We start from the raw sequence: 27,959 nt of genomic DNA, 5'->3' as shown, positions 1-27,959 counted from the left end.
CGATCGGCCACCGTAGAGGAGCGGGATGGTCCAGCCGCTGGAGAGGTTGGGGGGGGGGGGGGGGGGGGTGAGAGGAAAACCACATGTGCGTTCCTCTTGTGGTTTTTTTGGGAAAAACTCAGGTGAGTGTGTGGCTTTGTATCCGGACGTGTTTCCATCACAGCAGAAGTTTTGTTTCTTTCAGTGTGACGTGTGCACGTGGTGTCGTGAGGAGCTTGGAATGATCACCGGGGTCGGAAGGGAGGGTAGGAGCGCCCGAGAGGAGGTTGCGAAGGGGAACTACACGGACAGGGGATGTGAGGTATTTGAAGGGAACCAGAGGCATCTGTCTGTGCTCGGGGTGCCCCCGGGGGGCCGGGACCCAGATGAAGGGTCTGTAGCGATCACGCCCTTGTCCTGACTGTCGGGGGTCTGGGGTTCTGCAGGGCGCCCCACCGGTAAGGGATCTCGGAGGCATTTAGGAAGATTGGCGGAGTCGGGTTCAGGTTGGGGTTTTTTGGTAGGCAGCTTAGAGATTTGGGGCCTGTGCGGGTGGCCGTCCGATGCGGGTGTCCGACCGAGGTTTCTGTTTAATAAAGGAAGTGTGATCGGTGTCCGTGGTCCGGAGAGGTTTGTGAGGGTGAAGTTTTGGACTCGGGGGGATTCTTGGTGTTTAAGGTTACAGCCTCGGCTGCTGTTGGGACAGAAGGCCTTAGGGCCCAGGGTACTATTTCCAATCTTTGTGTGTGTGTGTGTGTGTGTTTAACTTTTATTTTTATTTTTTTTAATATATTTTATTGATTTTTTACAGAGGAAAGGAGAGAGAGATAGAGAGTTAGAAACATTGATGAGAGAGAAACATCAATCAGCTGCCTCCTGCACACCTCCTACTGGGGATGTGCCTGCAACCAAGGTACATACCCTTGACCAGAATCGAACCTGGGACCTTTCAGTCCGCAGGCCGACGCTCTATCCACTGAGCCAAACCGGTCGGGGCAATTTTTATTTTTAAAATATATTTTATTGATATTTTACAGAGAGGAAGGGAGAGGGATAGAGAGTTAGAAGCATCAATGAGAGAGAAACATTGATCAGCCGCCTCCTGCACACCTCCTACTGGGGATGTGCCCACAACCAAGGTACATGCCCTTGGCCGGAATCGAACCTGGGACCCTCCAGTCCGCAGGCCAACGCTTTATCCACTGAGCCAAACCAGTTAGGGCTTAACTTTTAATCTAGTAGTTGACTAACTACAAATTCAGAAGATAAACCAACAACATGCATTTGTCATGTATCCTCTGTGGCACTTTTCTCGCTGCAAAGGCAAAACTGGGTTGTTGTGATACAGGCTTTGGTTTGCAAATTGGAAAATGTTCATCTCTCTCTTTCAGAGAATGTTTGCCAACTCATCGCCTGCACTCACCGCTGAGTATACAGCAGCAGACACTGTTGCCTATTTGCCTGTCATATGTTCATAGGTATTTCTTTGCTAACTGAATCTCCATTTTATTTAATACCCATCCCTTTGGTAACATGACCCGTATGCCAGTGTATTAGTAAGTACTGATCTGTGTTAGACAACCTTGGTGGGTCCAATTCCCATTGCTAGTGATTGAATCAATGTGGAATGAGCTTAGGTACATGGCACAGTTCTAACCGGCTATATATGTGACAATCTGTTAGTCGTTTCTGGGAAAGAATTTTCTCTTTTAAATACACAATTCCTTGAGGATGAAGGGGAGCATTTCCCACCCTAAAAACATGTCTCTATGGGATGTTGATTCTTAATTTAGGCTGGTTGACTTGAAGAAACTGCAGACCTGGGAGAAGCTCTGAAAACCTAGTAGAAGCTGTGAAGGACATTTACTTTTTTGTTGTTGTTAAACCTCACTGGAGGATATTTTTCCATTAATTTTAGAGAGAGTGGAGGGGGGGGGAATAGAGACACAGAGAGAGAGAAACATCGATGTGAGTCGCTGATGTGAGAGAGACATTGATTGGTTGCTTCCCCCATGCGCCCGGGGAATTGAGCCTGCAACCAAGGTACATGCCCTTGACTGAAATTGAACCCCAGACCCTTCAATCCACAGACCAACGCTCTATTCGCTGAGCAAAACTGGCCTAGGGCCTGGCTAGGGCTTTTTTCTTCTTCTTTTTTAAAAATATATTTTATTGATTTTTTACAGAGAGGAAAGGAGAAGGATAGAGAGTTAGAGAAACATCGATCAGTTGCCTCCTGCACACCACCCACTGGGAATGTGCCCACAACCAAGGTACATGCCCTTGACCGGAATCGAACCTGGGACCTTTCAGTCCGCAGGCCAACCCTCTATTCACTGAGCAAAACTGGCCAGGGCCTGGCTAGGGCTTTTTAAATCACTGTCTATAGTAGGATATTTGGCTGATTCCATTCTTTTAAAATATATATATATATATAGAGAGAGAGAGAGAGAGAGAGATAGTTTTATTGATTTCAGAGAGGAAAGGAGGAGAGAGAAGATGGAAACCTCAATGTTAGAGAAACATCAATCTGCTGCCTCTTGCAGGCCTTGACCAGGAATCGAACCAGCAACCTCTTGGTGCATGAGACAACACTCAATCCGCTGAGTCATTGTATGCCTTAACGGAGCCTGTCCATTGTCTTTTTTTTTTTTTTTTTTTTGAAGGTTTTTTTAAATTTTATGTAAAAAGAGATAGCATTCTGTCATAAGGTATATGTCTTAAATGACTCATTCATGGACGTTTACTTAGTCCAACTTAACGAATCCTATGTCCTTCGCATACTGACCGAAACACTGGCTGCACAGGTTGAGGCCATATTTCCGGATCAGACCATGGAGGTTTGAGCAAACCCAGCAAGAACGAGAACTCTGGCCGAATTTCCTCAGATGGCTCCAGTAGAGCTGCTGGTGACCCATCTGACTCTCTCTGTAGCAACGAAGCAAACAGTCTGTCCATTGTCTTTTTGCATCAAAGATAACATACCTTTGGAATGTTGGGTTAAATTTTTTTTCCAGACCCCTCAGGACCCAATCTCCCACAGAGCAAGCGATTTCAGAGCTCATCATTGTTATTGTTATCACATTAATTATTAACTGTCAACTGTCCTATCCCACCTTCGTAGAAGAAGTATGTGTCTATTTCTTTTACTTTTTACCCAGTCCCAGAGAATTCCCTCCTTTGCTTTCTCCCCCTTCCCTAATCTCTCACCACTGGATTTGATGTAACCCTCCTTTTCTTTGATTCTGATGTATAAAATAAGGTGCAGAACTCTTGTTCTGTAAAGAAGTCTTAATCCGTTCTTATTTTGCTTCCTGGCAATTGTTTTCAGTTTGACTCAAATAAATTCAGAAAAATTCTCTACAGGTTTGGATGTATCTTAAGACGACACCAGGAACAATAGAATAATGTTCTTTTATTCTAGGAAGAAGCAGGGGGAAGCTGCAGGGTTGGGTATCAGCATTTCCTCGGACATACCTGACTGAAGACAGATTTCTGAGCAGAAGTTTAGAGCAGACCCCGAACACACCAAAGACAGAGCCTCCCTGTTACTAGTTCTTTTCAGAGAACAGAAGAACATGCTCCAGGCTCAGGTGATTGGGTTTGTTTTCTCTTTCTTCAGTAACGGATTTGTAGAAGTCTATAAAAACCAACTTCATGCCCTGCCGAGTGGCACAATTGGTCTGTACACCAAAAAGGTTTCAGGTTCAATCCCCGGTCAGGGGCACATGAGGGAAGCAGCCAAAAGATGTTTCTCTCTGTGTCTCTCTAACTTTCCCTTCCTCTCTCTCTCATAAATCAGTAAAAAAAAATATAATAATAAGTGATTTCTTGGGTTTGGATTTAAAAAAATACACCTTCATTAATCTGGAAAAAATATATACATATATAGTCTCAAATATATGACTTAGAATATATGAAAGGTGTTTCTAGGCTAACAAAAAAATTTAACTTTTTTACATTATAGTAACACCTAATTGGATGAATTCATAGATGAATGAACAATTATAAAATAGTATTTTACGAGGCATGTGGTTATTCCACTGTATATAAAATAAAACCCCATTCACTATATAGATGCAGCCTATAAAGTGAAAATGATCAGAAAAATAACATTTTTTCCATAGCATCTTTTTTAAAAAAATATATTTTATGGATTTTTTACAGAGAGGAAGGGAGAGGGATAGAGAGCCAGAAACATTGATGAGAGAGAAACATCAATCAGCTGCCTCCTGCACGCCCCCCACTGGGGATGTGCCCGCAACCAAGGTATACGCCCCTGACCAGAATCGAACCCGGGACCCTTCAGTCCCCAGGCCGACGCTCTTATCCGCTGAGCCAAACGGGTTCTGGCATAGCATCTTTTTAAAAAAATATATTTTATTGATTTTTTACAGAGAGGAAGTGAGAAAGAGAGAGAGAGTTAGAAACATCGATGAGAGAGAAACATCGATCAGCTGCCTCCTACACACCTCCTACTGGGGATGTGCCCACAACCAAGGTACATGCCCTTGACCGGAATCGAACCTGGAACCTTTCAGTCCGCAGGCCGACACTCTATCCACTGAGCCAAACTGGTTAGAGCTCCATAGCATCTTAAAAGACTTCATGCCATTGCCCTAGCAGGCTTGGCTCAGTGGATAAAGCGTCAGCCTGCAGACTGAAGGATCCCAGGTTCGATTCCGGCCAAGGGCACATGCCTGGGTTGCGGCTCGATCCCCAGTGAGGGATGTTCAGGAGGCAGCTGATCAATGATTCTCTCTCATCATTGATGTTTCTATCTCTCCTCTCTTCCTCTCTGAAATCAATAAATATATATATATATTAAAAAGAATGTATCTGTCGAAGGGAAAATGGGGTACATCTGTAATACTGTCAACACTAAATATAAATATATATTTTTTTAAAAAAGACTTCACGCCATTAAATAGCAGGTTGTTGTTACAGGAATCCCTGACATTTCACGATGTGGCCGTGGAGTTCACCTCGGAGGAGTGGCAGCTCCTGGACCCTGAGCAGAAGGACCTGTACAGGGACGTGATGATGGAGACCTACAGCCACCTAATGGCCCTGGGTGAGGACAACTTCCCTGTGTCACTCAGACGCTGCCCTGTTAGTGGCTTTTTCCTTTCTCAGCTGCTTAACTTTCAGAATAACTCCAGTTCTCTGACATGATGCAATCTCAGATCCTTCTCTTGCCCCACGCAAGATATTATAATGTCTCCTCTCCTAATAGAAAAATTATTGTGTTAGCTGTAAAAACTGTTCATTCTCCCTTCTTGACAAATCCCACCCAATTCAGTATGTCTAAGTCTTTTGTCATTTTTTCTTGCGCAGGATGTCAAGCCCCCAAACCAGACGCGCTCTCCAAATTAGAACGAGGGGAGGAACTGTGGATAGTACAGGATGAACTCCACTGTCCAGTCTTTCCAGGTGAGGGGGTGAGAGCCAGCAAGGTGGGCGGCCGGGAAGTCACATTCTAGTCAGAAATGGCATCAGAGCAGTGACAGTGAATGAGGAAACTCAAACCATTCTTCCACATATGAGAACCCTTTTTTTCTTTGTAAAAATTTGGAATATAACATACCCCATTTGTCTCTTCTGAGCTCTGACCCATTTATTTTTTCTACTCTTGTTTTTGTTTGTGAGATTTTCTTTGCCCTATGATTCCCAGATCTTTTTTAAAAAAATATATTTTATTGATTTTTTACAGAGAGGAAGGGAGAGGGATAGAGAGTCCAAAACATCAATGAGAGAGAAACATTGATCAGCTGCCTCCTGCACATCTCCCACTGGGGATGTGCCCACAACGAAGGTACATGCCCTTGACCGGAATCGAACCTGGGACCCTTCAGTCTGGTCAGGGCGATTCTCAGATCTTTTTTATTTCTTTATCCACAGCCACACTGTCTCTGCCTATGTTAGCACCTCTCTTGCTATGAAATTCCACTTTCCAGGCCTCTCTGGAAAGACGGAACTTTGAATTCATCACCTTTTTCTTAATATATATTTTATTGACTTCAGAGAGGAAGGGAGAGGAAGGAAGAGACAGAAACATCAGTGATGAGAGAGAATCATTGATCAGCTGCCTCCTCACACCCCACACTGGGGATTGAGCCTGCAACCCGGGCATGTGCCCTGACTGGGAATTGAACTGTGACCTCCTGGTTCATAGGTCAACACTCATCCACTGAGCCAGGCAATTCATCATTTTTTTCTTATGACAGGGCCTACCTGCTCTGTTGGAAAATAGTGATTTTCCTTCATAACATCCAACCCCATCTTGGATGGTGGGTCCCGTGATACCCTTATTTTCACAGTGCATTTATGTGTTCTTTGCCTTGATCCTATCAAGGTTCTTCATACTCAGTTCTCATCAATATTAAACATCTCCTCTATTGCCATGAGTTGACCACTTTCTGTTCTGTGAAATGGACTCCCAAATTGACTACTCCCTCAGTATTGTCTAATGGAGAATCTGCCAGAGACCTGGAAATAGAACTAATAGATACGGGTGTCTTTAACTGGTTTCCTCTCTAAACATCTTGAGATGAGGTTGAAAATCAAAACAATTTTGTATCTGGAATTGAACCAGGAAGATTGATCTATTTGGGTCAAGTTCAATTTGGAAGATATTTTTATTGGCCTGTTTTACTTTAAGAAATGTGTACGCCGAAACCGGTTTGGCTCAGTGGATGGAGCGTCGGCCTGCGGACTGAAAGGTCCCAGGTTTGATTCTGGTCAAGGGCATGTACCTGGGTTGCGGGCACATCCCCAGTAGGGAGAGTGCAGGAGGCAGCTGATGGATGTTTCTCTCTCATCGATGTTTCTAACTCTCTATCCCTCTCCCTTCCTCTCTGTAAAAAATCAATAAGATATATTAAAAAAAAAAAAAAAGAAATGTGTACATTTAGTGTTTGGTAAAATTTACTAGTCCATATAACTGTTTTCCAGTTTGAGTCTGAACTGAGATTCAGATGTTCCTAGTGGGTAGCGTAGAGATCACCAGAAATTCATTTGAAGGATCAGTTTTCAGGAGAAGTTTGGCCCAAAGCTACACATAGGGCAGGATTCAAAGGGGGAAAAAAGGCAAGCGTAATCAATGGAGCTAATGAATGAAGTCCTGGACCAAATGAGAGATTGGGGAAAATTGGTGTGAATGGATCTTTCTAGATGTAGAGGAGGTAATTCTTTGAGTGGGGAGGAAAGGTGAACGTTCAGAAAAGAAAGGCAAACAGTAAATCCACTGTTTAGTGGTCAAATAAAGGTACTCATGCTGTTCACTCTTCCCTAAAGCCAAAATCTTGAGTGCAGTGGGGTTGGGGTAGGGATGGAGGGGCGTGGAGGTAGAAAAAAATTGTCTAATGTCCACTTTCTTTCTATGTATTTTACTCATCATCATGGCAGCTGGCCTATGACGTCTCTTTTTTGTGGGTGTAAGAGCAGCAATCATCTTTCCTCCATTCTATTTTAAATTTAGGTTGTTTTCCTGCACTATACATTTTCAATTCTGTCCATCCTGGCATCACCTGGGATGTTCTTTACATGTTTAGCTCTCTTCTTAAAGGTCTCTACCATTTCATTCGATTAAGTAGAAAAGATCTTGTTAGCATGCTACGTGAGTTTCAGCCCAACCTACATCATAACTGCTTCATGTGACTTATTTCCCAGTTTTCCTAATTCAGATTTTTCTTCATTCTTAGAAAATGAATGGCTGCATTCATTTTTTAAAGCTTTTGTTTTCACATTATATGTTTTAAAAATATTTTTTTTAATTGATTTCAGAGAGGAAGGGAGACGGGGAGAGAGCTAGAAACTTCAATGATGAGAGAGAATCATTGATCGGCTGCCTCCTGCACGTCTCACACTGGGGAATGAGCTCAAAGCCTAGGCATAATCAGAGGAAGATAAATATCACATGATTTCACTCATTTGTGGAATATAATGAACAACATAAACTGATGAACAAAAATAGATCCAGAGACATAGAAGCATCAAACAGACCATCCAACCTAAGAGGGAAGGCAGGGGAGAGGGTGAAAGACATCAACTAAAGGACTGGTATGCATGCATATGAGCATAACCAATGGACACAGACAGTAGGGGGTGGTGAGGGCATGTGCTGGGGGGTGGGAGCGGCCAGGGAGAGGTCAATGGGGGCAAAAGGAGACTTATGTAATACTTTAAACAATAAAGAATTTAAATTTAAGTAAATAAAAATTTAAAAACTTGGGCATGTGCCCCAACCGGGAATTGAACCATGACTTCCTGGTTCATAGGTCAATGCTTAACCACTGAGTCACACCGGCAGGGCCACATCATGTTTTTAATGGTTTTACTTAGATAAAATTCACAGACCATACAATTTACCTATTTAAAACATGTAATTAAATTAAATATGATTCACTGGGTTAGAGTATATTGAGAGAAGCATATCGATTGGTTGCCACTTGCACAAGCCCCACCAGACTGTGGCCGGGAGGAGCCTGCAACTGAGGTATGTGACCTTGACCAGAATCAAACCTGGGACCCTTGGGTCCACAAGCTGAAGCTCTATCCATTTAGCCAAACCGACTAGGGCTCTAATTTGGTCTTTAATTTCTTAAGTCTCATTAAAAAAAAAAAAAAAGTTTTACAGTTCCTTTTCTTAAGTTTGTTCCTAAGTATGAGATTCTCTTTTATTATTATTATTTTTATTTTTTTATTTTTTTAAATATATTTTATTGATTTTTTTACAGAGAGGAAGGGAGAGAGATAGAGAGTTAGAAACATCGATGACAGAGAAACATCGATCAGCTGCCTCCTGCACATCTCCTACTGGGGATGTGCCCGCAACCCAGGTACATGCCCTTGACCGGAATCGAACCTGGGACCCTTCAGTCCACAGGCCAACGCTCTATCCACTGAGCCAAACCGGTTTCGGCTATTATTTACTAAATGGTATTGTTTGCATTTTCAGACTATCCTTTGCTAGGATATAAAAATAAAATTTATTATTTTCCCATCATGCTCAAATGACACTTCCTCCCAGGTAAACAAGTTTCTTGTCATATAAAATTGCAGATTATCTTTCAGTGATCTCTGTGATACGCTATCATCTTGATGAGAAAGTTTCTGTCATCTTCCTAAACACTGTTTAATGTGTTCCATACTTGTGATTGCCTTATTTCTTTAAAACTTGCATTTTTATTGATTTTAGAGAGAGGAAAGGAGAGGGTTAGAGATAGAAACATTGATGAGAGAGAAACATCGATCGGCTGATTCCTACACGCCCCCTATTGGGGATCAAGCCTGAAACCTGGGCATGTGCCCTGACGGGGAATGGATCCCATGACCTCTTGGTTCATGGGTTGATGCTCAACCACTGAGCCACACTGGCCTGGCTAAAACTTGCATTTTGAGAGCCTAATATTTTTGAAGTTAGCAGTACAAAAGATAGATGCCCTGTCCAGTGTGCTCAATGGTTATAGCATTCAGGATTGGATTGCTGGTCAAAGGCATAGGTACCTGGGTTGCAGGTTTGATCCCCACCCTTGGTACGGGGGCATGTGGAAGGCAACCAATCAATTTGTCTCTGTCACATTGCTGTTTCTCTCTCCTTTCTCTCTCTCTCTCTCTTCTCCCCTTCTCTCCTCACTTCCAGTCTTTCTAAAAATCAATGGAAAGCCCTGGCGAGTGTGCGAAGTGGTTAGAGTATCAGCCCTCAAAACAAAGGGTCAGGGGTTCGATTCCCGGTCAAGGGCACATCGTACCTCAGTTGCAGATTCACTCCCGGTACCAGGTCGGACGTATGGGGGAGGCAACGAGTTAATGTGTCTCTCTCACATCGATCTTTCTCTTTCTCTTTCATCCTCCCTCCCTCTTCTACTCTCTCTGAAAAGCAATGGAAAAAATGTTTTGCCCTAGCCAGTTTTGCTCAGTGGATAGAGCGTCGGCCTGTGGACTGAAGGTTCCCAGGTTTGATTCTGGTCAGGAGCACATGCCCAGGATGCCAGTTTGATCCCTGGTAGGGGGTGTGCAGGAGGCAGCCCATCAATGATTCTCTCTCATCATTGGTGTTCCTATCTCTCTCTCCCCCTCCCTTCCTCTCTGAAATCAATAAAAATCTCTTTTTAAAAAAAAATATATATTTTATTGATTTTTTACAGAGAGGAAGGGAGAGGGACAGAGAGTTAGAAACATCGATCAGCTGCCTCCTGCACACTCCCTACTGGGTATGTGCCCGCAACCAAGGTACATGCCCTTGACTGGAATTGAACCTGGGACCTTTCAGTCTGTAGGCCGACGCTCTATCCACTGAGCCAAACCAGTTAGGGCAATAAAAATCTCTTTTAAAAAAAAAATGTCTTCAGGTGAGGATTAACAAAAACAAAAAAATCAATGGGATCCCAGCTAGTGTGACTCAGTGATTGAGTGTCATCCTATGAACCAGGTAAAAACAGGAAGTCACAATTAGATTTCTGGTCAGGGCACATGTCCAGGTTGCAGGATCAAGTCCTGTTAGAGCAGTAGTTCTCAACCTTCTGGCCCTTTAAATACAGTTCCTCATGTGGTGACCCAACCATAAAATTATTTTCGTTGCTACTTCATCACTATAACGTTGCTACTGTTATGAATCGTCATGTAAATATCTGATATGCAGGATGGTCTTAGGCGACCCCTGTGAAAGGGTCATTCAACCACCAAAGGGGTCGCGACCCACAGGTTGAGAACCGCTGTGTTAAAGGCATGCAGAAGGCAGCTGATCAAAGTTTTCCTTTCATATCGATGTTTCTTTCCATCTTCTTCCTCTATCTTAAAAAAATTTTTTTTTCAGTAAAAAAATAAATAAATAAAGCCCTGGCCCATGTGGCTCAGTTGGAGAGTTGACCTGTACATAAAATTGCTGGAGATTCACTCCTATTGAATATTCCTAGGTTGCGGGTTCAATCTTTGGGTTGGGGCTTGTATGGGAGACAACCAATTGATGTTTTTCACATTTATGGTTTCCACCCCCACCCCTCTCGAAAATCAACTTTTAAAAAACCACTAAAGATCCCTATACAATAGATTAGTTCGTATTTTTCATAATTTTATAGGCACTATCAGGTGTGTTGTGTGACAAATAGTGGTTTTCTTCATGCAATACGGTTATTTTGAGATTCAACACTTAAGTTAATTTTTGATTGGTGAGTAGTATTGTGTTCTATGAATAATGACTTTGCCTATTGATCTGTCTATGATGTTGGCTGTTTCCAGGTTTGGGGTATTATAAGTACATCTGCTGGGAATATTTGTGTTCAGTTATCTCTATATATATATATGTTTTACTTATCAAACTGTTGTTGTGTAGGTGAATGTTTCACATATTAAGATATACAGAAATGTGACCCCAAATGGTCATTGCTTTTGCCTTCCACAAACCCACAGTATAAAATAAATCCAGTTTTTATACAACTCAAAAAAAAATCACTAAAGCCCTGGTTGGTGTGGCTTAGTGATTAGACTGTCGGCCCAAAGTGTCGCCAATTCGATTTCTGTTCAAGGGCATGTACCTGGATTGCAGGTTCAATTCCCAGCCCTGGTCAGAATGTGTGCGGGAGGCAACAAATTAATGTGTGTCTCTCACATTGATGTTTCTCAATCTCTCTCTCTCTCTTCCTCCCTCCTTGTGTCTCTCCCTTCTACTCTGTCTAAAAAGCAATGGGAAAAATATCCTTGGGTGAGGATTATCAGAGGAAAAAAAAACCACTAAAAAAGAAAACCAGTCTCAGTCTCTTTCTTTAAAGAATTTGTGTATGTTGATGGGAATCATACCTGTATTTTCAGAATAGATCTTTCATAAGTTTTATACATTCAACCAATTTCTTCATCTTGGTACGTGGATATGTAATAATTATCTTAAACTTTGTTTCACAATTCACTCTAAATCCCTTTATTCTGAACTTCAATAATATCTCTTGTTGCATTCCACCTACCCAGGGCCTCACACCACGTAATTCCTGGAGTAATCTTTGAGTCCTCACTTTCAGTAACTTTGTCCCGCTTATCTCAGCAATCCCATCATTGAACTTTGTCTTTTCTTCAAATACAGGGCAAAAGTAGGTTTTTATTGGTGGGTACATAAAACACAGGGTTTCTACTTATATTATTATCTATTAATTATTCCATGATTTTCCGTATAAACAACTATAAAACCTACTTTTGCCCGAGTCTGTATATCCTGGTTTCCTCAACCTCTTACATCTCCATTGCTCCTTGAACCATGTTTCAGAGACTGTGGTTGCCTTTATTACTTTTTTTTTTTAGGTGTCTATCCTTCAAATTATTAAACCTGGAGGCCCAACAAATTTGACTCTATTCTGAAACAATCTACACAGATATAGTGTCAGACCTTACAAGTTAAGATTTCAGTCCCATAAGACTATACCCTTTCAGATTTCAATCATAAGTTTATATGGTCACCTGTGTTTCTGACCAACTGGCTATAAATTGGAAGTGCTCATGAGCTTTTTTTTTGGTTCCATTAATTTGTTAGAGCAGCGCTCAGGGGAGAAGTACTTATATTATAAAGCATACAGATGAATAGGTACATAGTGCATGGTCTGAAGGATTCCTGAATAGAGGAGCTTCTGTTCCCATGGAACTGGAGCGAACCACCCATCGAGCACATGTATGTGTTCACTAACCCAGAAGATGATGAAATCTGGTTAAGAGTTTTTATAGAGTTTCAATTCCTAGTCTCTCCCTCCTTTCCCAGAGGTCATTGAGAAAGTCCAGCCTTCTCATCAATTGGTCTTTCCGGTAACTATCTCCATCCTGAGTGTATGAAGAAACCCTGTGCTAAGTTATTTCATGAGCATAAACTCAGCTGTTATTATAAGGGTCTTCTTTTGTTATTGTTAATCCTCACCCAAGGATACTTGTTCCATTAATTTTGTGAGAGAGAGTAAGGGAAGGGTAGAGACAAGAGAGAAATATTGATTTGAGAGAGACACATTCATTGGCTATCTCCTGCATGTGCCCTGACCAGGGCTAGGGATTGAGCCTGCAACCAAAGTACCCATGGCCTTGATCAGAATCGAACCTGCAACTCTTAAGTTGGCAGGTTGATACTCTCACCACTAAGCAAAATCAGCTAGGGCTGGAAGGCTTTTTTTAAATATATAACAAAAGATACTCCTATCACTTAGGAAATTACAAGGGTTTTATAAGCAGTGTCAAGAACTGTGGACAAAGAGCTGCCGGGGTTCTTGTCCCAGCATCAAGAAGGGTTGAGGAATCTGGAGAAGGCTGTGTATAGATTTAATAGGAATCCAGAGACTAATAAAGAGTCCGGAGACGAGATATAATTTTGAAAGGCATTGGGGGTCAGAGGAGCTTAGCTAAAGGAGCTAAGATCCAAGATCTTAGGTCTAAGGTCTTAGGTTCTTTCTTAGGTTCTCTCGGTCCCCAGGACCCCATGCTTTTTATTAACACAATTTGTCCTGAGGTGAGGCAGAGATAATACACTTTAAAGGGTCAGGGATTTGTACAGAGTCCATTGTTAGAATGGAAGAATTAGCCTACGGCTGTTCAGGTGTTTGGCCAGTAGGAGGCAATAACATGTAGATTAAGATGCCTTTTAACTGTCTGGCAGCCACAATCCGTTTCCTATTCAGGTTTGGGGAAATGCCTTCAGCCATTCCCAACAGGTGACTCCATGTGTGACTCAACCCTGTTGAGTCCCCAAGTCTCATCAACCTTTTGATGAAACTCTTGAAATTATGACATGCTGGCATTGGTCTCCGGCAAGAGCAAATATATTTCTTATTCTACAACACATAGAATTGCCACTAAATAATTACTTCACGTGAAAGCATTTTATAAAAACAGTTCTATTTCAAACTAAGATTATGAGAGATTACAGAATTTACTGTTCTCCTTTTTCCCTAGAACTCAAGCAAGTTGATGATCCTCTGCATTATCACTTGCAAAATCGAAGCCTTCAGAATAGTGTGGAACAATGCTGTGAACATAATATATCTACAAATGTTAATCAAAGTGAAGGTCATTTTCTATTAAAGCAAAATCATGATATGTTTGAGATATGTGAGAAACCTTTAAAATCAAATTTATGTTTTGAAAACCAAAACAGAAGCTGTAACTTAATTAATTCTGTTGAGTTGAATGGAGATGGGACAGGCATTCTGCATGGCAACCATGAACAATTTGACACTGAAATTAAATTTCCTGTCAATATGAAAAACATCAATAACAATGCCCAGGTTATAAAGCAACAGAGAACTCACGACCTAGAGAAAGCCCACGTATGTATTGAATGTGGGAAAGCCTTCATCAAGATATCTCAGCCCGTTCATCATCAGAGAGATCATATTAGAGAGAAATCTTATGGATGCAGTCTGTGTGGAAAAGCCTTCTCCAGAAAATCCAGGCTCACTGAACATCACAGAATTCATACAAGACTGAAACAGTATGAATGCACTGAATGTGACAAAACCTTCCTCAAGAAATCACAGCTCAGTATACATCAGAAAACTCAGATGAGCGAGAAGCCTTATATTTGTGGTGAATGTGGGAAAGTGTTCAAAAAGAGGCACCTCATTTATCATCAGCGAACTCATACAGGCGAGAGACCTCATAAATGCAGTTTGTGTGGCAAGACCTTCTCTACAAAGTCTAATCTGAAGAAACATGAAAAAACTCATGTAAGAGAAAGACCTTATATATGCGGTGAATGTGGAAAAGACTTCATCCAGAAGTGTCGTTTTATTGCACATTATCGAACTCATACAGGAGAGAAACCGTATTTATGTAACGTGTGTGGGAAAGGCTTTGCTGTTATGTACACTCTTACCATACATCAGCAAACTCATACAGGAGAGAAACCCCATGGATGCAGTCTATGTGGGAAGACCTTCTCTACAAAGTCTAATCTCAGTAAACATGAGAAAATTCATACAAGGGAGAAACCTTATATATGCAGTGAATGTGGAAAAGGCTTCATCCAGAAGTGTCACCTTGTTGAACATCATCGAACTCATACAGGAGAGAAACCCTATATATGTAATGAGTGTGGCAAAGACTTTGCCTTGATGAACAGTCTTACCAGACATCAGCAAACTCATACAGGAGAGAAACCTTACATATGTAATGAGTGTAAGAAAGGCTTCAGCAGAAAGAACCTTCTCTTTGAACATCAGCAAACACATACAGGGGAGAAGCCATATGTATGTAATGTATGTGGAAAAGGCTTCACCATGAAGGGTAATCTCAACGTACATCAGCGAATTCATACTTTACAGAAACCGTATATATGCAATGAATGTGGGAAAGGCTTCACTGTGAACAGTTCTCTGATTTTACATCAACGAACTCACACAGGAGAAAAACCCTATGTATGTAGTGAATGTGGGAAAGGCTTTCCTGTGAATAGTTCTCTGATATTACATCAGCGAATTCACACAGGGGAAAAACCCTATGTGTGCAGTGAATGTGGGAAAGGATTCACTGTGAAGTGTTCTCTGATTTTACATCAGCGAACTCACACAGGAGAGAAAACCTATGTATGTAGTGAATGTGGAAAAGGTTTTCCAGTGAAGATGCAGCTGCTTTTACATCAGCGGTCTCATAGAAGAGAGAAACCATGTATGTGTAATGAGTGTGGGAAAGGCTTCACCATGATGAACCATCTCACCACACATCAGCGAACTCATACAGGAGAGAAACCCTACATATGTAATGAGTGTGGGAAAGACTTCACCAGGAAGGGTTTTCTCATCAAACATCAGCTAACACATACAGGGGAGAAACCCTTTGTATGTAGTATATGTGGAAAAGGCTTCACCGTTAAGAGTAGTCTCACTGTACATCAGCGAATTCATACTTTAGAGAAACCGTGTACATGCAATCAATGTGGGAAAGGCTTTACTGTGAAGAGTTCTTTGATTTCACATCAGTGAACTCACACAGGAGAGAAACCCCATGTATGCAGTGAATGTGGAAAAGGCTTCTCAAGAAAGATGCAGCTGATTTTACATCAACGGTTTCATACAGGAGAGAGACCTTATGTATGTAGTGAATGTGGGAAAGGTTTTACAGCGAAGAGTCATCTCATCAGACATCAGCAAAAAATATATAGGAGGGGAGCCCTGTGTGTGTAATGGGTGTACAAAAGGCTTCACTATGAAGAGCGATCTCACTTTACATCAGTGAACTCATACTTAAGAGAAACCTTATGCTGTAAAACCAACATAATGGACTAATCAGAAGATGAGTAGATAAAAAAGCTGTGAAACATTTATATGAAGGAATACTATGCAGCATAAAAAAAAGAGAAGAATCTCTTACCCTTTAAGACAGCATGGAGGGACCTGGAGAATATCATGGTAAGTGAAATAAGTCAGTCGTAGAAGGATAAATATTACATGATCTCATATTTGGAATCTAAGTGACAAGTAAACTGATGAACAGAGTGGATCCAGAGACATGGAAGCATGAAACAAAGTGTGGAAACTTGGCAGGAAGGTGGTGGGAGGGTGGGTGGGTGAGAGGTAATCAACCAAAGGACTTGTATGCATATATGCATAACCCATGGACACAGACAATAGGGTGGTGAAGGCAGGGGGCGGTGGGCAGCAGGGGGTCAATGGTGGAAAAAAAGGGACATATGTAACACTTGCAACAATATTTAAAATTATATGAAAAGTTTAATTTCACAAAAGTTTTCTGTATGCATTATTGCTATATACGCACTGTAGTTTTGAGACTCTAATAAGTATGCAGTCTAAATAGAAATAAACATTTTTTCTGAATGTACACTTTATTTAACTAAACAAGTAATGTTCTGAAAAACAAAACAAAATTTAAATTTTATATTAGTAAAAGCAAATATATTTTACTATTTGTCTTTGGATGATGATATATCCAGACACTCCCATTGTGGTGTGACATTTATGTTCAATGTCAAAGCACTTGCTTTAGGTAATCATGCTTTGAAAAAACTATCAAGTTTTATTTGAACATTTTTAGTCTCCTAGTTTTTTAAAGTAATTAACTCCCTAAAGTTACAAAAGTGGGTGTAATAGCCCTGCTGGTGTGCTTAGTGATTAGAGCATTGGCCCTTGAAGCAAGGAGTCATGAGTTAGATTCTCAAGGTTACAGGTTACTCTTTCTTCCCTTACACTCTCTCTAGAAAAAAAAAATCAATGGGAAAAATATCCTAGGGTGAGGATTAACGAGATAAAAGGGTGTAATAAAACTGAATTTTGTTATCAGATGAATTGTCAATAAATGTTATTAGATTGTTGAGATGTTATCTAGTCACTGATAACTTTATTTTTGGGTGTGTTGTTTCTTTTTCCTCATCTTCCATCCTCATCTTCTAAGATATAACCTCATCTGCTATTTCACTTTCATCATGCTGTGATGCCCAGGGTCATTTCATCTTCTAACCACTGTAAAACAGTTGGCTTCTTCTTCACCAATATTCTGTATTGTCCTACAGCAGTCAGTAACCTCTAGCCATTTTATTTATTATTATTTGTAAAATATATTTTATTGATTTTTTTTACAGAGAGGAAAGGAGAAGGATAGAGAGTTAGAAACATCGATAAGAGAGAAACATTGATCAGTTGCCTCCCGTACACCCCCAACTAGGGATGTGCCTGCAACCAAGGTACATGCCCTTGACCGGAATCGAACTGGGGACCCTTCAGTCCACAGGCTGAAGCTCTATCCACTGAGCCAAACCTGTTAGGGCTATTATTATTTTTAAGTATATTTTTATTGATTTCAGAGAGGAAGAAAGACAGAGCTAGAAACATGAATGATTGATCGGCTGCCTCCTACACACCCACTACTGGGGATCAAGCCAACAACCAGGGCATATGCCCTTGACTGGAATTGAGCCCAAGACCATTCCGTCCGCAGGCCAATGCTCTACCCACTGAGCCAAACCAGCTAGGGCCCTCTATCCCTTTTAAAGCCAAGTCTGCATCTTTATAGTCAAGCAAATTCTTCCAAACATTTTTCAGTGTTTGCACTTTTCCTTTCAATGTTTCAGTAAAATTCAAAATTGCCTATTTTAAATTATAACTCTAAATTTTGTAAGGTACACTGTGCTCTTGTATCTTCTTCATTCACCCTGCAATGCAACCATTACTTCCTCTACTAGTAAAAACAGGTGCAGTATATTCATTTTGTTGCCAGAATTATCCCCTGGTCCAGTGGTCGGCAAACTCATTAGTCAACAGAGCCAAATATCAACAGTACAATGATTGAAATTTCTTTGAACTTAAATCAAATTTTTTAAACTTAAACTATATAGGTAGGTACATTGTTATTAACTTAATTAGGGTACTCCTAAGGCTTAGGAAGAGCCACACTCAAGGGGCCAAAGAGCCGCATGTGGCCCTGGTCCATGGGCTGGGTAAGTGATGTACAAAACAGGCAGGTAGTTCAGTATATATTTCTTAAACTCTAGGTTTATGAGATTTGCCAACAATTACAGGTGTCCGTTTATGCTATCTATCAGCTTTGGCACAAAGCAGTGCTGAGATCCTGTCCTTGCTGATTGTTCATATATTGAGGCTTGTGTGTTTTCAGGTACATAACGCCAGAACAAACCAGTTTGTCAGCACTGTAAACCTGAGACTGTAATAGCATTTCATTATTTATTTGTTCCAGTAATTTTTGCCGAAATAGTTCAATATCTTCTGATGGAGCACTTGAAGCTTTGCCGTAAATTTGTTCATAATTCTGTGCCTTTTGGGAAAACGCCAAAGCCACTTGCTTTGAATGGTGTGTTCATATGGTTTGCTAATTTCATTGCTGCAGATTTCATTTCAACTGCCTGCACTGGAATCCCATAAAAATGCTGTTGCAGGTACCACTTCAACAATGCTTTTTCAACTGAAGTTTTATGTGCCAATTTCATATGTTTTCTGGGATGGGTGTTTGAACCTACATCACATATTAATGCAAATTTTTTAATTTTGTCTTTTAAAAATTTTATTGATTTCAGAGAGAGGAAGGGAGGAGAGAGAGAGATAGGAATATCAATGATGAGAGAGAATCATCAATCAGATGCTTCCCACATGCCCCTTACTAGGTATCAAGTCTGAAACCTGGGCATGTGCCCTGACCAAGTTCTGCGATCTCCTGGTTCATGGGTTGACGTTCAACCACTGAACAACACTGGCTGGGCTTGTCTTTTTTTTTAAATGTCTGATACAGTTTGCTTTTTTATGCTACAGTGCTCACTTATACAAGACACAGACACTCCAGACTCCAACTTTTGTATGAATTTTTAATTTAACATTAACTTAAAATTTTTTTATTAGTTTCAGAGAGGGAGAGGAAGAGATAGAAACATCAATGATGAGAGATAATCATTGATCAGCTGTCTCCTGCATGCCCCCTACTGGGGACCAAGCCTGCAACCCAGGCATGTGCCCCAACGGGGAATCTAACCATGATATCCAGGTCGGCTGGGCTAAATTAACTCTTTTCCATTTGTCCATACTTTAGGATTACAATGATGTGTCCTACAGTACATACATAATTTTACATTTATACAGGATATGTCTACAAGGTTAGGCTGTGGCTTAGCACAAGTTGGAACACTGGCTGGTGCACATGTTAAAACTGCTGTAGAAAGTCATTCCATATGGTTACAGAACCAATTAGCAAGTGAGATGCAGTATTATCAGATGCTAATCATTTGCTGAACATTATTACAAGTGACTCTTGGATTGAAATATGTAGACTATAGTTGTAGGTATGTAGTATTCATTTATGCTGGCGAAATTACTACAGTATTTTTTCCAACATCATGGGAATGAACAGTCAGGACCCAAGCAAAGGTAGGTTAGCCAGGCTGCTGTGAGACCTTTCAAAGCTTGACAACTCCAGGTGAAGGCAGTTTAGCGCACACCTAAGCCTACTACCACACCCAGGATCCTTATGTTCCAATGAAATCCACCCTTCACCTTGAATAATGCTTAGGAGTGGGTTCTGAACTCACACTCGCCTGATTTGAATCCTAAGCTGTGTGCCTTTGAACAACTTAACTGTATCTCATTGTATTTTTCCTCATAGCTTTGCTGTGAGAAGTACACGTAGTTAAAAAACTGGCTGCCAAACAGGCAATTAATAAAAGTATAACCCGTGGATGCACACAGTGGGGTGGTGAGGGCATGGGGTGGGGAGCAGAGGTAGGCTGGAGGGAGTTGATGGGGGGGAAAAGGGAGACATATATAATACTTTCAACAATAAAGATTTTTTAAAGTTTATTTTTTTATTGATTTCAGAGAGGAAGGAAGAGGAAGAGAGAGATAGAAACATCAATGATGAGAATCATTGATTGGCTGCCTCCTCCACAGCCCCCACCCGGGATCGAACCCACAACCTGGGCATGTGCCCCTGACCGGAAGACCTTTCAGTCCGTAGGCTGATGCTCTATCCACTGAGCCAAACCAGATAGAGCTCAACAATAAAGATTTTAAAATCCTATATAATAAAAGGCTAATACACAAATCGACCGAACGGCAGAACGAACGGTCACTAAGATGCACACTGACCACCAGGGGGTAGACGCTCAACACAGGAGCTGCCCCCTTGTGGTCAGTGCGCACCCACAGGGGAAGCGCCTCTCAGCCAGAAGCTGGGTTCATGGCTGGCGAGCGCAGTGTTGGTGGCAGGAGCCTCTCCTGCCTCCACAACAGTGCTGGCTTATGCTCGCTCTCTACAGGGAGCTGTCAGTTGGGGATTCCCCGAGAGCTGGGCTGAGACACACCGCCCCCCCCCTCCAGTGCACGAATTTTGTGCACGGGGCCTCTAGTAAATAATAAAAGGCCCTGACCAGTTTGGCTCAGTGGATAGAGTGTTGGACTGAGGACTGAAGGGTCCTAGGTTTGATTCCAGTCAAGGGCATGTATTTTGGTTGCAGGTACATCCCCAGTAGGCTGTTGCAGGCAGCTGTTCAATGTTTCTAACTCTCTATCCCTCTCCCTTCCTCTCTGTAAAAAATCAATAAAATATATATTTGAAAGAAAGAAAGAAAGAAAGAAAGAAAGAAGAGAGAGAGAGAGAGAGAGAGAGAGAGAGAGAGAGAAAGAAAGAAAGAAAGAAAGAAAGAAAGAAAGAAAGAAAGAAAGAAAGAAAGAAAGAAAGAAAGTATTTCTGGTCTTCGTGAGGGAGGAGTTCTGACTTCCCACCTTCTGGGTCCTCCTCATCCCGAGAATCACTTTTCCAGTGAACCTGTGGGCCTCGATTCGCCCTCACCATTGCTTTTGTCTCTACAACAGGTATCTGACCAAAAATCATCCAGACTGGCCATACTCAATCCCACCCCCAGCCCCACCCCATGCCCAGCTCTCACCAGGACTGAAAGGCCTCCTGGGCGCCGTGTGAGGTCTGACCGCCACCTCGTAAGCCTCGGCTCCTACAAACTTGCAGTTTTTCATCCCAAGTCTTCTCACAACATGAGGTCCCGGGGGTCCCCTCTGCCCCCAGGGAACTGCACTTCCTGTAAGATGGCTGCCCCCAAGGTGCTGCTCAGCAATCGTGCCAGGGCGCCGCCATCTTCCCGTTTCTGCCCAAAGCATGAAGGGAATACAACTTGCTCCACCTTGGCCTCGACTAGGCTCGGCCTCTGAAGGCTTGTTCAACGCAGTGTTGTTGGCACTTTCAAGGAGGCTAAGAGACGTCCACAAAGTGACTTCAATTTCTTCTCTGCGCGCTGAGGCGCAGACACCACGATGGCCACTGGGGGCCTGAGTGGCGCGGTCGACGTGGTGGGCGTGGCCACGTTGCGTAACAGAGCCACGCCCACGGCCAGAACGGGACTCCCGAGAAGCGTCCCTAGCAACAGTGAGAGAGAGGGCTTGGGGCACTGGTCGCTGCCGTGGAGTGTTGAGAAGCTCAGCATCAGGTGGGTCTGCGAGGGGCTGCGGACGAGGGGAGCGGGGTGCCTGTGAGGCGAGAGATGGGCAGCTCTGGGGACTTATGTCTCAATCACGAGGGCGTCTTGGCTTTAGTGTAGGTGTTACCGAGTTTATGAAGACATTAATGATGGAAAATGGAAAAGGCAGGGTTTGTTGTCGGCCTGGGTGGTGCTGTGGGGCTCAGTGATCAAGAACGGGAGCCCTAGCCGGTTTGCCTGAGTGGATAGAGCCTCAGGCTGTGGACCAAAGTGTCACAGGTTCGATTCCGGTCAAGGGCATGTACCTCGGATGCAGGCTCCTCCCTGGCCTGTGTCCCCGTCGGGGCACATGCAGGAGATGTGTTTCTGTTACATCGATATTTCTTTCTGCCTTTCCCTCTCTCTTCCACTCTCCAAATCAATGGGAAAATATCCTCGGGTGTGGATTAACAACAGAAAACCCAAAACTGGAGTGGTAGGTGAGAGTCATTGAATGCGGTGTCTTTGCCAGGATTGTGATACACAGAGAATCCTGGGCAGGGGGCCAGTTAGTGAACGCAAGTTTCCGGTTCATATTTCAGATTTAATTTGGTATCCGATTTTTTTGTGTTTTTTTTTTGTTTGGGGGAGTAGGCCAGTGTGTCTGTAGACATACATGAAGCTGGAGCTTTGCACACCCAGGGACCCTGGACAGTAGGTAGGTTGAGGCTCAGATGTTGACTGCTGGGAACAGACTAGATCAGTGATGGCGAACCTATGAACTCATTTTTTTGGTTGATTTTTCTTTGTTAAATGGCATTTAAATATATAAGATAAATATCAAAAATATAAATCTTTGTTTTACTATGGTTGCAAATATCAAAATATTTCCATATGTGACACGGCACCAGAGTTAAGTTAGGGTTTTTCAAAATGCTGACACGCCGAGCTCAAAAGGTTCGCCATCACTGGTGTATGCCCTTGCCCTTGACCGGAATCGAACCTGGGACCCTTCAGTCCACAGGCCGACGCTCTATCCACTGAGCCAAACAAGTTAGGGCAAGGCAACATTCTTTTGTTTTTCAACATCAGAATATAGTAGGAGATATGTGTGATATGTGTGTGCTTCCCCATCCCCTAAGCACCAGAGTGAGGTCAGTAGAGCAGTGTTGAGTAGGGTTAAGGAGACAAACTACCCTGTCTGTTGTCGTAGGTTAGGTGAGGGTTTAGATCAAGTGCCACTAACCCCTGATAGACACAGTTTTCATCATGTAAATGATATGCTCTCTTTAAAAAATATTTTTTTAAAATGTTTTTATTGATTTGTGTGTGTTTTTCAGAGAGAGTGGAGGGAGAGGGAGAGAAACATTGATGTGAGGGTGAAACATCGATCACCTCCCAAGCATGCCCCCCACCAGGGATCAACTTTGAAACCTGGGCATGTGCCCTGACTGGGAATCAAAGCAGCAACGCTTTGGTGCACAGTATGATGCCCAACCAACTGAGCCACACCAGCCAGGGCATGATATTCTTTTGTTGGCAAGTTAGAGGCCTCAGTCTCCATAGCCATGTCTAAGGTGTCATCACCTCTCTGCCAGTGGGGGTGACTATTGCAATCTGACCATATGCAGAGTGGTTTTTAAAAAAAATTTATTTTTGTTGATTTCAGAGAGGAAGAGAGAGGGAGAGAGATATAGAAACATCAATGATGAGAGAGAATCATTGATTGGCTGCTTCATGCACACCCCCTACTGGGGGTTAGGCCTGCAACCAAGGTACGTGCCCTTGACTGGAATCAAACCCGGGACCCTTTGGTCTGCAGGCAAACGCTCTACCCACTGAGCCCAACCAGCTAGGGCCAGAGTGCTGTTTTCCAAGGGCAGTGGTTTGGGACTCGGGCAGATGTACCGAGCTCTGTCCTTCCCGCAGGGAAGGAACATCTATTCTCGTTCTGTCTCCCCTTTTTCGACAGGAGGCCCAGCCCCTCATAGGCCCCTGGGATATGGACATAGCTCCACGTCTCTGTGATGATTTCATGATTTAGAGCCTCTGGCTAAGGGAGTAGCCTCCCCTTAGAACTCAGGGCCACCCTGACACAACTAACAGGTACGCTTTTTTTATTGTTAATCCTCCCACACCGGGGATTGAGCTTGCAAACCCAGGCATGTGCCCTGACTGGGAATTGAACCGTGACCTCCTGGTTCATAGGTCATCCACTGAGCCACGCCAGCCGGGCTCATGTACACTTTTAAAAGCATTAATTAGCTTACTAGTCGGGACTCTTCCAACCTGAAGTGTGACTTTTAGGAACATGCACTTCTCTGGCTTGTTAAATAAAAATTCTAACAAGTCAATTTAAACAACAGGTTGACTTTATTCAATGATTCCTGAATCAGTCAACATCCTATAGCCAGAACCGGTTTGGCTCAGTGGATACAGCATCGGCCTGCGGACTCAAGGGTCCTGGGTTCGATTCTGGTCAAGGGCATGTACCTTAGTTGCAGGCACATCCCCAGTGGGGGGCGTGCAGGAGGCAGCCGATCAAAGTTTCTCTCTCATTGATGTTTCTGGCTCTCTATCTCTCTCCCTTCCTCTCTGTAAAAAATCAATAAAATATATATTTTTTAAAAAAAATCCTATCTAGCCAGTAGAAAGGAATTCCAAAGGGCTCCATAAAATGAAAGATTTTTTTTAAAGGTGGGAAAAGGAAATTCTTAGCAAAAACACATCGTTTCCAGCAAGGTTGCCCTTGTCAGGGGGATGGAAGTTGAGGAATTTTACCTCATTGATGCTGATCAGGTAATTCCAGGTGGAGCGGTCAAAGGTTACAGTTCAAGAGCCCTTGAAACTGCCAGGTTAGGTATTATGACTCATTTGGTTGATGTGGGGTTTTCCTACACGGGACTCCATTTTTGGTCTGCTGTCTCCTTTTCAACAGGCTTGGTGTTCCAGTTTTGGAGTGAGTCAACTTGAACTCTACTACTCACATGGTGGGAAAGGCCCAAAAATTCCTGCGTCTCCTGCAAATTGCATATTCAAGAATGAAGCTAGACTGGCCAGTGTGGCTCAGTGGTTGAGCATCAAACCATGAACCAAGTGGTCACTGGTTCGATCCCTGGTCAGGGCACATACCTGGGCAGCTGATTGATGATGTTTCTTTCTTTTAAAAAAAAATATTTTTATTTATTTCAGAGAGGAAGGGAGAGGGAGATAGAAACATCAATGGCGTAAGAGAATCATTGATCGGCTGCCTCCTGCACACCCCTTACTGGGCATTGAGCCCAGAACCTGGGCATGTGTCCTGACTAGGAATCCAACCCTGACCTCCTGGTTCATAGGTCAATGCTCAACCACTGAGCCACACCAGTTAGGCTCCCATCAATGTTTCTATCTCTGTATTCCTCTCTCTCTCTGAAAATCAATTAAAAAAAACCAAATATATTGAAAATAAAAAAAAAAGAATGAAGCTACACTGGCCCAGCAACTCCTTGACTTTACAGGAACATGTGGTCCCTGTCCCTTATGAAGGATATTTTAAGCTCCATTCTTTATCCAAAGCCACTGGCACTGGGAACCCCAATCCTCTGAGATTCCCCTAAGTGCAGGGCCCTGGTTCGCTGGTGGTTTAAGCTGAAACCTGCTGGTGTCCTGTGGGCCCTGGGGCTGTTTCGTCTCAATGCCATCTGTGCAGAACTGAAATCAGATGTGGTTGTTCCTGTCACCAGTCAGTTCTCAGGTACCTGGACTGCTGCCAGTGGCCTAGTTGTGTAGTGTGCCACTTGGAAAACTGGCAGATTAAGGGCACCCCACTCTGCGGCTGTGAACTGTGGAAACAAACGGATTGCAGTTCTGTAATAACTGTCTGGGTCACTCATTTAGATGCCCATGGTAAGGGCCTGCTCTTGGAGAGTCTGCCCAGAATCAAGGTGCTGATTAAACCTGCTTCTGATGCAGAGGCTACCTCGGCATGGCACACCTGTGACTTTTTTGTTCAGCTTTATTGTGATATAACTGACAAGTGAAATTTTAAGATACGTCAAGTGCACCCTTAGCTATGAAGAACCGTAGTCTCAGTGAGCTGGTGGGTTAGGGGGTGACCCTGTGAATATGTAGGTCAAGGATTAAATTATGCAAGCCCCCCCCCCTTTATTGGGAGTTTCCTATCTAGACTGGGTAGAGGGTTTTTTTTCTTTTCTTTAAAAAAAATATATTTTATTGATTTCTTACAGAGAGGAAGGGAGAGGGATAGAGAAATTAGAAACATCGTTGAGAGAGAAACATCGACCAGCTGCCTCTTGCACACCCCCGACTGGGGATGTGACCGAAACCGAGGTACACGCCCTTGACCAGAATTGAACCTGGGACCCTTGAGTCCGCAGGCCGACGCTCTACCCACTGAGCCAAACCGATTAGGGCTTTTTTCTTTTAATATACATATATATATTAAAATTTTCTTTTAATATATAATATTAAAATATATTTTTATTGATTTCAGAGAGGAAGGGAGAGAGAGAGAGAGATGGAAACATCAGTGATGAGAGAGAATGATTGATTGGCTGCCACACTGGGGATGGTGTCCTCAGCCCGGGCATGTGCCCTTGACAGGAATCAAACCCTGGACACTTTGGTCTGCAGGCATTCGCTCTATCCACGGAGCCAAACCAGCTACGGCTGGGTGGAGGTTTTTTGGAAAAGTTATTTGAGCTATTCAGACCTGTCCAGGAGCCCTACTCAAGATTGCCCTTCAAGTGTCAGAATAAAGGGGAAGGAGTACCCCAGGCCTCCCCTTCCCCATCTCCCAACTCCCTCAGTGAGCATGGTCCTAAAAGTGCAGGCTGGTGGCAGGGGCGGGGGGGGCGGGGTGGTGGGGGGAGTGGGTGTTGTCCTCGCTCCCAGTTTGTGAAAGGAGACAGGCTCAAAGGCACAGTCACAGTTGAAGCTCTAGGGCTGGGAATTTTGAAAAGACAGAGAGAAAGAGGCAGGATTATTTGGCTCTGGGGGCTTGAGGTGAGACAGGGAAGGCGGGGCGGGGGAGAGACATTTATGTCAAGATCTGAGAATTGAATAGGGAAAGCTCTCTAAGTAGGAGGTACGGTTTGGGCAAGGCTTGTTGGCATGAAAAAGCACGATGGGGGGCAATGGGGCGATAATGACACATATGTAATACCTTAATAAAGAAAAATAAAATGAATTTATAAAAATAAAGCTGATGTGTTTGCTGCTCAGACGGTCCTAAGTTTCCAGGAGCGCCCAAGTGCAGCAAGAGGGGAGGCAGATGTGCCTAGAGAGGGTTCAGGAATCGGATGCAAGGGTCCCCAGGGGCTTGATTTTTGTTTTTGTTTTTTAAATATATTTTTATTGATTCCAGAGAGGAAGGAATAGGGAGAGAGATAGAAACATTAATGATGAGAGAGAAACACTGATCAGCTGCCTTCTGCACGTCCCCTACTGGGAACCGAACCCATAACCTGGGCATGTGCCCATGACGGGAATTGAACCTGGGACCCTTCAGTCTTCAGGCCGAGGCTTTATCCACTGAGCCAAACCAGCTAGGGCTGGGGCTTGATTTTTAATCCAGACACTAAGGCAAGTCGCCACCCTTCTCTGGGCCTCGGCATAAGAAAGGCATAAATCAGAAACTCACATTCCCCTTCTGTGACACAAAGACGGGCGGGTTGTCCGCCCGCGAGCCTGCGAAGCAGCGACCTCACAAGCCAAAACCTGCAGACGGTCTCAGTTCCCCACATGATGTCATGCATTCCTAGTGACGCAGGCGCAGAAGCTTTCTGCAGGACCCGCAGAAGGGCAGCCGGCGACTCCTCCCAATCCTGCCCCTCATTGGCTAGAAACAACTGCTCGTCTCGGCCGTTGCTAGTAGCGACGTAGGCGGGTACAATGTTGGTCGCTGAGATACCACGCACTTCCGCTTTCTACCCTCCGGCTCTGGCAGGCCTTCGACCAATAGAAAATCGTAGATGGGCGGGGACTTCGTTCGTCCGGACCAAAGAAACTCGGGCTCGGCCCAGCGTGGGGCGGGCAGTGACCGAAGGGCAGCCCCTGTGAAGTGGCTCGTGCGCCCCCACGCTCGCCTTTCCTC

At 43.3% G+C, this 27,959-nt stretch overlaps 2 protein-coding genes across 2 annotated transcripts; one reads left to right on the top strand and one right to left on the bottom strand.

Annotated features, from left to right (window-relative positions):
* Positions 1-117: 117 nt before the first annotated feature.
* On the top strand, positions 118-16,486 carry LOC138999658 (zinc finger protein 615-like). The gene is made up of 4 exons (XM_070401840.1): positions 118-301; positions 4,927-5,053; positions 5,317-5,412; positions 13,894-16,486. The coding sequence occupies exons 1-4, from the start codon at positions 221-223 to the stop codon at positions 15,918-15,920; spliced, it is 2,331 nt and encodes a 776-aa protein (XP_070257941.1). The 5' UTR covers positions 118-220; the 3' UTR covers positions 15,921-16,486.
* Positions 2,727-2,897, bottom strand: LOC138999929 (small ribosomal subunit protein uS14-like). Its single transcript, XM_070402146.1, has one exon. The coding sequence runs from the start codon at positions 2,895-2,897 to the stop codon at positions 2,727-2,729; it is 171 nt and encodes a 56-aa protein (XP_070258247.1).
* Positions 16,487-27,959: the final 11,473 nt, after the last annotated feature.

The sequence above is a fragment of the Myotis yumanensis genome, unplaced genomic scaffold (assembly GCF_028538775.1).
Source record: "Myotis yumanensis isolate MYYU_CA2020_CCGP unplaced genomic scaffold, mMyoYum1.0.hap1 SCAF_23, whole genome shotgun sequence".
Lineage (NCBI taxonomy): Eukaryota > Metazoa > Chordata > Mammalia > Chiroptera > Vespertilionidae > Myotis > Myotis yumanensis.
This window is presented reverse-complemented; position numbering and strand designations above follow the sequence as displayed.